Source organism: Protomyctophum bolini, assembly GCF_963924005.1.
Source record: "Protomyctophum bolini genome assembly, chromosome: 16".
In the NCBI taxonomy this organism is placed as follows: domain Eukaryota; kingdom Metazoa; phylum Chordata; class Actinopteri; order Myctophiformes; family Myctophidae; genus Protomyctophum; species Protomyctophum bolini.
Genome location: NC_137877.1, coordinates 29,058,756 through 29,071,517, shown reverse-complemented (window position 1 = coordinate 29,071,517; position 12,762 = coordinate 29,058,756). Strand labels below are relative to the sequence as shown.

Here is a 12,762-nt window from a genome sequence, read left to right as displayed (position 1 = left end):
TTTTCATTTTTCATTTTTTTCAAATCCTCAAAAATGATGAAAAACGGCGCGCTATAGTATGCCGTACGATATGGGCTATAGCTCACGGTCCAAAATGATGAGAAACGAGGCTAACTTTTTTTTTCAAAATTTCAAAAAACATGGGCTATAACCCATCGTTTTTGTCATTTCGTCATTTTTTTCAAATCCTCAAAAATGATGGAAAACAGCGCGCTATAGTATGCCGTACGATATGGGCTATAGCCCACGGTCCAAAATGATGAGAAACGAGGCTAACTTTTTTTTTCAAAATTTCAAAAAACATGGGCTATAACCAACCGTTTTTTTCATTTTTCATTTTTTTCAAATCCTCAAAAATGATGAAAAACGGCGCGCTATAGTATGCTGTACGATATGGGCTATAGCCCACGGTCCAAAATGATGAGAAACGAGGCTAACTTTTTTTTTCAAAATTTCAAAAAACATGGGCTATAACCCACCGTTTTTTTCATTTTTCATTTTTTCAAATCCTCAAAAATGATGAAAAACGGCGCGCTATAGTATGCCGTACGATATGGGCTATAGCCCACGGTCCAAAATGATGAGAAACGAGGCTAACTTTTTTTTTCAAAATTTCAAAAAACATGGGCTATAACCCATCGTTTTTGTAATTTCGTCATTTTTTTCAAATCCTCAAAAATGATGAAAAACGGCGCGCTATAGTATGCCGTACGATATGGGCTATAGCCCACGGTCCAAAATGATGAGAAACGAGGCTAACTTTTTTTTTCAAAATTTCAAAAAACATGGGCTATAACCCATCGTTTTTGTCATTTCGTCATTTTTTTCAAATCCTCAAAAATGATGAAAAACGGCGCGCTATAGTATGCCGTACGATATGGGCTATAGCCCACGGTCCAAAATGATGAGAAACGAGGCTAACTTTTTTTTTCAAAATTTCAAAAAACATGGGCTATAACCCACCGTTTTTTTCATTTTTCATTTTTTTCAAATCCTCAAAAATGATGAAAAACGGCGCGCTATAGTATGCTGTACGATATGGGCTATAGCCCACGGTCCAAAATGATGAGAAACGAGGCTAACTTTTTTTTTCAAAATTTCAAAAAACATGGGCTATAACCCACCGTTTTTTTCATTTTTCATTTTTTTCAAATCCTCAAAAATGATGAAAAACGGCGCGCTATAGTATGCTGTACGATATGGGCTATAGCCCACGGTCCAAAATGATGAGAAACGAGGCTAACTTTTTTTTTCAAAATTTCAAAAAACATGGGCTATAACCCACCGTTTTTTTTCATTTTTCATTTTTTTCAAATCCTCAAAAATGATGAAAAACGGCGCGCTATAGTATGCCGTACGATATGGGCTATAGCCCACGGTCCAAAATGATGAGAAACGAGGCTAACTTTTTTTTTCAAAATTTCAAAAAACATGGGCTATAACCCACCGTTTTTTTCATTTTTCATTTTTTTCAAATCCTCAAAAATGATGAAAAACGGCGCGCTATAGTATGCCGTACGATATGGGCTATAGCCCACGGTCCAAAATGATGAGAAACGAGGCTAACTATTTTTTTCAAAATTTCAAAAAACATGGGCTATAACCCACCGTTTTTTTCATTTTTCATTTTTTTCAAATCCTCAAAAATGATGAAAAACGGCGCGCTATAGTATGCCGTACGATATGGGCTATAGCCCACGGTCCAAAATGATGAGAAACGAGGCTAACTTTTTTTTTCAAAATTTCAAAAAACATGGGCTATAACCCACCGTTTCTTTCATTTTTCATTTTTTTCAAATCCTCAAAAAGATGAAAAACGGCGCGCTATAGTATGCCGTACGATATGGGCTATAGCCCACGGTCCAAAATGATGAGAAACGAGGCTAACTTTTTTTTTCAAAATTTCAAAAAACATGGGCTATAACCCACCGTTTTTTTCATTTTTCATTTTTTTCAAATCCTGAAAAATGATGAAAAACGGCGCGCTATAGTATGCCGTACGATATGGGCTATAGCCCACGGTCCAAAATGATGAGAAACGAGGCTAACTTTTTTTTTCAAAATTTCAAAAAACATGGGCTATAACCCACCGTTTTTTTCATTTCGTAATTTTTTTCAAATCCTCAAAAATGATGAAAAACGGCGCGCTATAGTATGCCGTACGATATGGGCTATAGCCCACGGTCCAAAATGATGAGAAACGAGGCTAACTTTTTTTTTCAAAATTTCAAAAAACATGGGCTATAACCCACCGTTTTTTTCATTTTTTTCAAATCCTCAAAAATGATGATAAACGGCGCGCTATAGTATGCCGTACGATATGGGCTATAGCCCACGGTCCAAAATGATGAGAAACGAGGCTAACTTTTTTTTTCAAAATTTCAAAAAACATGGGCTATAACCCACCGTTTTTTTCATTTTTCATTTTTTTCAAATCCTCAAAAATGATGAAAAACGGCGCGCTATAGTATGCCGTACGATATGGGCTATAGCCCACGGTCCAAAATTATGAGAAACGAGGCTAACTTTTTTTTTCAAAATTTCAAAAAACATGGGCTATAACCCATCGTTTTTGTCATTTCGTCATTTTTTTCAAATCCTCAAAAATGATGAAAAACGGCACGCTATAGTATGCCGTACGATATGGGCTATAGCCCACGGTCCAAAATGATGAGAAACGAGGCTAACTTTTTTTTTCAAAATTTCAAAAAACATGGGCTATAACCCATCGTTTTTGTCATTTCGTCATTTTTTTCAAATCCTCAAAAATGATGAAAAACAGCGCGCTATAGTATGCCGTACGATATGGGCTATAGCCCACGGTCCAAAATGATGAGAAACGAGGCTAACTTTTTTTTTTTTTTTTTCAAAAAACATGGGCTATAACCCATCGTTTTTGTCATTTCGTAATTTTTTTCAAATCCTCAAAAATGATGAAAAACGGCGCGCTATAGTATGCCGTACGATATGGGCTATAGCCCACGGTCCAAAATGATGAGAAACGAGGCTAACTTTTTTTTTTTTTTTTTTCAAAAAACATGGGCTATAACCCATCGTTTTTTTCATTTTTTTCAAATCCTCAAAAATGATGAAAAACGGCGTGCCATAGTATGCCGTACGATATGGGCTATAGCCCATGGTCCAAAATGATGAGAAACGAGGATAACTTTTTTCCAAAATTTCAAAAAACATGGGCTATAACCCATCGTTTTTGTCATTTCATAATTTTTTTCAAATCCTCAAAAATGATGAAAAACGGCGCGCTATAGTATGCCGTACGATATGGGCTATAGCCCATGGTCCAAAAAGATGAGAAACGAGGATAACTTTTTTTTTCAAAATTTCAAAAAACATGGGCTATAACCCATCGTTTTTGTCATTTCGTCATTTTTTTCAAATCCTCAAAAATGATGAAAAACGGCGCGCTATAGTATGCCGTACGATATGGGCTATAGCCCATGGTCCAAAATGATGAGAAACGAGGATAACTTCTTTTTCTCCAAATTTAAAAAAACATGGGCTATAACCCATCGTTTTTGTCATTTCGTCATTTTTTTCAAATCCTCAAAAATGATGATAAACGGCGCGCTATAGTATGCCGTACGATATGGGCTATAGCCCACGGTCCAAAATGATGAGAAACGAGGCTAACTTTTTTTTTCAAAATTTCAAAAAACATGGGCTATAACCCACCGTTTTTTTCATTTTTCATTTTTTTCAAATCCTCAAAAATGATGAAAAAAGGCGCGCTATAGTATGCCGTACGATATGGGCTATAGCCCACGGTCCAAAATGATGAGAAACGAGGCTAACTTTTTTTTTCAAAATTTCAAAAAACATGGGCTATAACCCATCGTTTTTGTCATTTCGTCATTTTTTTCAAATCCTCAAAAATGATGAAAAACGGCGCGCTATAGTATGCCGTACGATATGGGCTATAGCCCACGGTCCAAAATGATGAGAAACGAGGCTAACTTTTTTTTTCAAAATTTCAAAAAACATGGGCTATAACCCATCGTTTTTGTCATTTCGTCATTTTTTTCAAATCCTCAAAAATGATGAAAAACAGCGCGCTATAGTATGCCGTACGATATGGGCTATAGCCCACGGTCCAAAATGATGAGAAACGAGGCTAACTTTTTTTTTTTTTTTTTTCAAAAAACATGGGCTATAACCCATCGTTTTTGTCATTTCGTAATTTTTTTCAAATCCTCAAAAATGATGAAAAACGGCGCGCTATAGTATGCCGTACGATATGGGCTATAGCCCACGGTCCAAAATGATGAGAAACGAGGCTAACTTTTTTTTTCAAAATTTCAAAAAACATGGGCTATAACCCATCGTTTTTTTCATTTTTTTCAAATCCTCAAAAATGATGAAAAACGGCGTGCCATAGTATGCCGTACGATATGGGCTATAGCCCATGGTCCAAAATGATGAGAAACGAGGATAACTTTTTTCCAAAATTTCAAAAAACATGGGCTATAACCCATCGTTTTTGTCATTTCATAATTTTTTTCAAATCCTCAAAAATGATGAAAAACGGCGCGCTATAGTATGCCGTACGATATGGGCTATAGCCCATGGTCCAAAAAGATGAGAAACGAGGATAACTTTTTTTTTCAAAATTTCAAAAAACATGGGCTATAACCCATCGTTTTTGTCATTTTGTCATTTTTTTCAAATCCTCAAAAATGATGAAAAACGGCGCGCTATAGTATGCCGTACGATATGGGCTATAGCCCATGGTCCAAAATGATGAGAAACGAGGATAACTTCTTTTTCTCCAAATTTAAAAAAACATGGGCTATAACCCATCGTTTTTGTCATTTCGTCATTTTTTTCAAATCCTCAAAAATGATGATAAACGGCGCGCTATAGTATGCCGTACGATATGGGCTATAGCCCACGGTCCAAAATGATGAGAAACGAGGCTAACTTTTTTTTTCAAAATTTCAAAAAACATGGGCTATAACCCACCGTTTTTTTCATTTTTCATTTTTTTCAAATCCTCAAAAATGATGAAAAAAGGCGCGCTATAGTATGCCGTACGATATGGGCTATAGCCCACGGTCCAAAATGATGAGAAACGAGGCTAACTTTTTTTTTCAAAATTTCAAAAAACATGGGCTATAACCCATCGTTTTTGTCATTTCGTCATTTTTTTCAAATCCTCAAAAATGATGAAAAACGGCGCGCTATAGTATGCCGTACGATATGGGCTATAGCCCACGGTCCAAAATGATGAGAAACGAGGCTAACTTTTTTTTTCAAAATTTCAAAAAACATGGGCTATAACCCATCGTTTTTGTCATTTCGTCATTTTTTTCAAATCCTCAAAAATGATGAAAAACAGCGCGCTATAGTATGCCGTACGATATGGGCTATAGCCCACGGTCCAAAATGATGAGAAACGAGGCTAACTTTTTTTTTTTTTTTTTTCAAAAAACATGGGCTATAACCCATCGTTTTTGTCATTTCGTAATTTTTTTCAAATCCTCAAAAATGATGAAAAACGGCGCGCTATAGTATGCCGTACGATATGGGCTATAGCCCACGGTCCAAAATGATGAGAAACGAGGCTAACTTTTTTTTTCAAAATTTCAAAAAACATGGGCTATAACCCATCGTTTTTTTCATTTTTTTCAAATCCTCAAAAATGATGAAAAACGGCGTGCCATAGTATGCCGTACGATATGGGCTATAGCCCATGGTCCAAAATGATGAGAAACGAGGATAACTTTTTTTCCAAAATTTCAAAAAACATGGGCTATAACCCATCGTTTTTGTCATTTCATCATTTTTTTCAAATCCTCAAAAATGATGAAAAACGGCGCGCTATAGTATGCCGTACGATATGGGCTATAGCCCATGGTCCAAAAAGATGAGAAGCGAGGATAACTTTTTTTTTCAACATTTCAAAAAACATGGGCTATAACCCATCGTTTTTGTCATTTCGTCATTTTTTTCAAATCCTCAAAAATGATGAAAAACGGCGCGCTATAGTATGCCGTACGATATGGGCTATAGCCCATGGTCCAAAATGATGAGAAACGAGGATAACTTCTTTTTCTCCAAATTTAAAAAAACATGGGCTATAACCCATCGTTTTTGTCATTTCGTCATTTTTTTCAAATCCTCAAAAATGATGAAAAACGGCGCGCTATAGTATATCGTACGATATGGGCTATAGCCCATGGTCCAAAATTATGAGAAACGAGGATAACTTTTTTTTCCAAAATTTGGACAGTCTTAATTTTTGCACTACCTCCAGTTCAGCACTCAGCAATTACAGGCCTGTTCCTGACTGTTGCATTTCCATTAGCTTTTCATTTGAAATTCATTTGTTATGGCAAAAATGGTGTCCTGGCGAATTATGTGACCATCTTGCGAGCTTCCTGTTCCAGGAATTGCCTTCCTGTTATATACATACTTTTGTGCATATACATTCATACTCTCTCACACACACACGCACACACGCACACACACACGCACACACACACACACACACACACACGTGCGAATGAAGTATTTATATATGTGTGAATGAAGTATGTATGTGCAAGTGAAGTATTTATATATGTGCGAATGCAGTATGTATGTATGTACAAGTGAAGTATGTATGTATGTGCAAGTGAAGTATGCATGTATGTTTATGTGAGATATGCATGTCTGTGCAAGTGAAGTACCAATATATATGTATGTGCAAGAGAAGTATACATGTATGTGCGAGTTGACTATGCATTTATGGCCTAAACGGCTTCCCAGACAGTACTGTACCTGCGGCAATGACAGGGTCTTTCATCAGCTCTCTGGTAATGGGACACACAAATTCATCTGGAGCTTCTGAACCGTTCTGTTCTGCCTTCAGGGCCTCAATCTTCCTCAGGAGCCGACCACGCAAACCCACAGACTCTGCAAGGTAACAGTCCAGTTATTATTCATGGCGGGTGAATTGCGCGGCAAGTGCTCCATTTACTAGTATGAATGATCTATATACACACAGAATAACTACAAATAACTCTTCCTACTTGCGGGCAGCTTCTCTACTTCCTTCACAGGTGTTACCGATGATTAAGGCCCTGTTCCATTTATTGTGCAGTGGTTCTCAAACTTTTTAATTTCAAGGACCCCCATAACTCTGAGAGTGTACATTTATACACTCTCAGAGTTACTCACCCGGCCATTTGGAAGTGGAACCCACTCAAGGACACTTTGAGACCCACTAGTGTAGCAGAGTGTTTCCAGTGAGCCAACATGCCGACCAGAATGGAACAGAGCCTTCATTATATCAGCAGTAACACCTGTGAAGGAAGTAGGGAAGGCAGTTCTTTCCAAAATGGCGTGTGTGCACATAGCCCATTGAAGACAATATTGAATTAAAAGTTCCATGCATCCGTCAACCAATTTCATGCCCATTTGGGCATGTCATTAGCGCCAGAATGTTCTCAATTATTTTCATAAATATGATACTGACATGATAGTGATTAGTGACCATGGGAGAGATAGTGTAACGGTACATTTTTGTATAGTGGTGTATGCGCCTTGACCACTAGGCCAGCGACACCCCCAATTTTAGCTTTTCTCCTGTAAAGACGATATCGTTGCTGTGGGGAGGAAACCACCTAACTCCAGGTGGAGACTAGGTGGAGACTGACCACCACGATAATGCCACATTCCTGACTGGCTACTGTGATGACTGTGTAATTCAGGGAGTCACTGAAGTGACATTCTTTATTGCCTGCATTCTGAGGTGATCAGAATATAATGAGGCATAGTGGTACAAAATCATGGTGAACTGAAGGGAGCTTTACCAATAACCTCGCCTCCCACTGCAGAGAGCTGACTCATTCATTTGGAATGCTGCTGGTATTGGTATGCTGCTGTCGTCAGTAGGCGTCGGCTCTCTCTCTCAACGTGATTTCACACACAGGCTGGCACAGGCTCGAACCAGACAACCTGAGATTGGTCACTGGGCACTTTCCCGTGACCTTTTGATCATTGGCCCGATTGATCACAGCTGATATCAATAATAATACAGTTAAACAGTCTAATGACAGGGAGGCACCATAGGAAGCGCCATGAATGACAGGGAAGTATCATAGGAAGTATCATAGGAAAAATTGACGAGCCTTTAATGTACCCTAGGTCTTATTACCTAACTTGAGTAAACTAAAGACCTGGAGGCGTGGGTCTTATTACCTAACTTGAGTAAACTAAAGACCTGGAGGCGTGATCAATGCTCTTTGGCCACTCAGAATAGCCAAATGGCATTGATCACGCCTCCAGGTCTTTAGTTTACTCAAGTTAGGTAATAAGATCTGGTACTTAAGACACGCAAAATACAGCCCCAAGAGTCTTGTATGAGTTAGCCTACAATAATTCATTATTGATACATGTATTGTACACGAGTAGTGATTTTAGTGTTGGGCAAGTTAAGCTACATGTTGCTGACCCAACACTGGTGGTTTATTTTTTTAATTCAATGAACACACGATGCACTGTATTTTGGTTTACTTTATATGTTAGGTCCTCTATAAAGTCTGATAGTGTTCACTGTTCACACCTATAACAAACTGGACCATTGTTCTTTATATGTTAGGTCCTCTATAAAGTCTGATAGTGTTTCACACCTATAACAAACTGGACCATTGTTCTTTATATGTTAGGTCCTCTATAAAGTCTGATAGTGTTTCACACCTATAACAAACTGGACCATTGTTCGCTTGGAAGCAGGCCGAGTCCACATATTTTAGGTGGGCCATGGTCCACTTGTTTGATCCACTCCAGCGTTCGAAATTCGAATGCGCTAGAAATACGCTATTTGGTATTTATTTATTATTAACATTTATTATCATTTATGTGTAAAGCCTGGTGATTTTAATCCATGGCAGGGACTTTTTTTGTTTTAGGAATTTTGACATTACGGGCTGTATTTTGCGTGTCTTAAGTACCAGGTCTTATTCCCTAACTTGAGTAAACTAAAGACCTGGAGGCGTGATAAATGCCATTTTGCTATTCTGAGTGGCCAAGGAGCATTGATCACGCCTCCAGGTCTTTAGTTTACTCAAGTTAGGGAATAAGACCTGGTACTTAAGACACGCAAAATACAGCCCTTCGAGTCTTATGGGTCTGTGTCAACTGTTATGTTATGAGAAGTCAACACAAATTAGCTCTGATGCATTGGTAAAGTGGGCGGGAAACGTTCACATGCAGGTATTTGGACTTTACTTGGCCAGATGCTAATTTAGGATTGGAACAGTACCTGGGCACTGATGACATTCCACATGTTCTGTACAGACAAGTACGCTTATTGAGAAACGGCCCTGGGTGTTTTGCTTTTTATAGAACTATGGTGTTTCCTTGGTGAGAGAGAAAAGGCACAGAAGCTTCTGCGCATCTGATTAATTCAAAATCATTCTTGATAAAAAATATATGTTCCAAATACACATAGACGATGGTACCAGGTTCTGATAAACTTCAGCATCTTGATAAAATTACGTAATCAATTAGCCTGCACCTACATTCATTAAAGCCCTGTGAGCCTGCATTGAGACGATTTGAGCGATGTGATTGAATTAAAAATAAAAATGCTGTGCAGATGCAGCATTAAGAAAACAAATGGTTGAACTCCCAAAGGGAGATGAGAGCGTTTGGAGCTTAGCCAGAATGTCTTCTCAAAGTCAAAATCAAACTCATTAAGACTCATCAATTCATTCAATTAACTAAACCTGTGTTGTGCTCCTCTGCACTTTTTCTATCTTTACATACATACATACCATACCATACCATATGTATGTGTATGTACAGTATATTTATATATATATATATATATATATATATAGTTTTTTTTTTAAATATATTTATATATATATTTATTTTTATTTTTACAGGAACAGTGGAGAGAAGCGCAATCCTAAATACTGCATTTGCATTTAGACTGATGCTTTAACGTGACATGAAAATAAAATTGCAGTAAAGGCAGGCTGGAGAGCCACAATCTGTTCTATTTCATGGAGAGTGGGAAAAAATGTCCAGAAAGGTGTGTCTGTGTGTGTGTGTGTGTGTGTGTGTGTGTGTGTGTGTGTGTGTGCGTGCGGCTGTGCATGCGTGTATTCAAAGTCGGAGTAAATAAGGATTCTGCCTAAATCTCTACAGAGGTGCATTGAATTATGTCGCCGAAGAACTTTTTTTTCCCTCTCACTTAAAGATTCATGAATATTTCATAAAGTAAAGCAGACTGGAATCTAATTTCGACTCTGCGTGTGTGCGTGCGTGACGCGACGCGTGTATGTGTGTGCGTGTGGCTACATAAACACCACGGCTAGAATATGATAGTTTGATCATATATAGTGCAGAGAACAAAGGACTGCAGCCTCCCCTGATTCACTGCTAATGATGAGAGCTGTCCTCCATACTAAAGACACACGCTTTACCTTTTATCTGCATATCTCAGTAACATTCTGGTCACTAACCAGCAGTGGTGTGGTACTTCAGGAGATGGGGACAGTGTGATATCTCGGCATCCATTTTAAGCTAATTTTAATTGGATCGATGTCTGGATACACTCCAACGGAAACAGGGAATGGTGCAGAAGAGCGTGTGTACAGAACCTGTGTATACCCCTCAGTAAATGGCCGGTATCGTGTGTCAGCCCACAGCAGATAACAGAAAAGAAATATCTCTATTTTGAGGTCATATCGCTGTCGGGCTGAAACCTTCTTATCTCCAGAAGGTCATGTTTTTGTCAATTAATTCAAAACTAGCCGATCTACAAGATCACAACGTGTCACAATGCTATGCGTTGTGAGCTTGTACTGTAGATTGGCTATAGGTTAGCCTTGCTATTTTCAAACATTATTTTTAAATGAAAGTGACGAAGTTTGTCTGTGGGTTTTTAATAATTTTAACCAATGAAAAGTATTAAGAGCTTGTGATGCGAGTATTAACAAGAGCCTGTGACTAAATAATAATAATTGGATCCATTGGGACACCATTTCTGAAAAGTAACACTTTTGGACATACTACAAGGTTTCCACCAGACAGCGACGACATACAGTATGAGGATGAATGGCGGGACCTTCGCCCAGCCTAAATCCACTAATCTCATTCTCAGAAGGATTATGATTGTTGGTGACTTAAAGGTCATCTGGCAAGGTACTGTCCCTACACTATGACTTTATAGGCAGGCAGTAAAACTTTATCTCTGCAACCAGATAAAAAAAAAATCACATTTAGGGAAGAGTTACGGCAAGATAAATGCCTGCAGCACACAGTACTTTCAATTAGAAACCGCACGAGAACACTGGGAGAAACAAACGAACCCCCAGGAAGAAAGCAATAAGTCCTAATGTTTCTGTGTGTGTGTGTGTGTGTGTGTGTGTGTGTGTGTGTGTGTGTGTGTGTGTGTGTGTGTGTACTCTATTGTAAGTGCTTGTATGTGTACTCATCCTTACCTATCCCCAGCTCAGAGGCCAGTATATCTTTGTTTAGCTGGCTCAGCTCCGGCCCATCCAAGTTGTTCACTTTAAAGATGCTGACAAGCTCCTCCAGTCCTTCCTCATGCAGCCACGTCCCCACGTCCTCCTCTGTCCAATCATCAAGCAGCAGCCTGCTGTGGCCCGGTGCCTTCCTTCCTGCGGAACACACAAGAAGGGAGGAAGTGTTTTGCCGTAATACACCCCCCACACACACACACACACACACACACACACACACACACCATCCTGAATTTGGGCTTATCTGATGAAAACAAACACTTCCCACACATTCCACATGAAAGGGCTACCCATAGAAAACTTGCCGTTCCCTTCATTTCTTGTTTTATCTTTCTTCCTCTGTCTCTCTTTTGGTCATAACAAACACACATGAACACAGCCCATCAGTCCCAGTATTAAGAATATGTGCACATAGCACCATGGTCTGTACTGTACCATAGTCATTAACCGTACTAGAGTCAGTAGCCTACAACTCTGTGGGTTCAGCATTTGATCTGAAGTTGTACATAGGGAACTATTCTATTCACTTTTTCCAAATTCAAGCTGTTTATTAGCGTTTCGCTGGGGGGTCACGGCTCCGGGTCCCGGACCCCCGAAGCATAACAAACAATACTTTTTCCGATATTAACTTAACTAACAAAAAAAGCATTCGAGTAGAAACCCAGGAAATAAATGTGTATATTAAGAAATCTGTGCGAACGGTTTCGATATCCCTTTTTCGATTCCTAGTAGTATTGATGCTTTCATTAATCATTTCAATGCCAAGAAAGTAAAAAAAATCCGATACCCAGCCCTACACATAAGAGATGAAAATAAAAAATTCAATGTATGTTCATTTTTCTTATTTTAATTTATATACTGCCAGTATGCAACTCATCAACCTTGGCATCATGACCCATGTGGCTAAAGTGGGCAGCTATAATTGATCATACGGGGCTGAGATAAAGTGTCCCGCAGTGCGCTGGGCCCCCTAATGACACCTCCTCTGCACCCTCGTGGCTTCCTTCTCCCGTCATTAGCCAGTGGTGGAAAAGTACTGTTTTACTTAATTGTATCAATACTGCAATAGCTACTACCAGAATTCAAAATGTACTTGAGTAAAAGTACAAAAGTATTGGCATCAAAGTACCAAAAGTAGAAGGTACTCACACTATTGCAGAATGTCCCATTTAAAGTTTTCAAATGTATAAAATATTTTGAAAATAGCAGATCTACAAGCTCACAATGTGTCACATTGTGGCGCATTGTGAGCTTGTAGATAGTC

General features: G+C 38.7%; 1 protein-coding gene across 1 annotated transcript in view; it reads right to left on the bottom strand.

Annotated features, from left to right (window-relative positions):
- Positions 1–12,762, bottom strand: part of LOC308330534 (WD repeat, SAM and U-box domain-containing protein 1-like) — a 40,693-nt gene that overhangs the window by 15,978 nt on the left and 11,953 nt on the right. Inside the window, exons 10-11 of the mRNA XM_080785430.1 lie at positions 11,457–11,636; positions 6,781–6,915 (exon numbers count right to left, since the gene is read on the bottom strand). Coding sequence (XP_080641556.1) covers positions 6,781–6,915; positions 11,457–11,636 — 315 coding nt within the window. The remainder of the gene's footprint in view (positions 1–6,780; positions 6,916–11,456; positions 11,637–12,762) is intronic.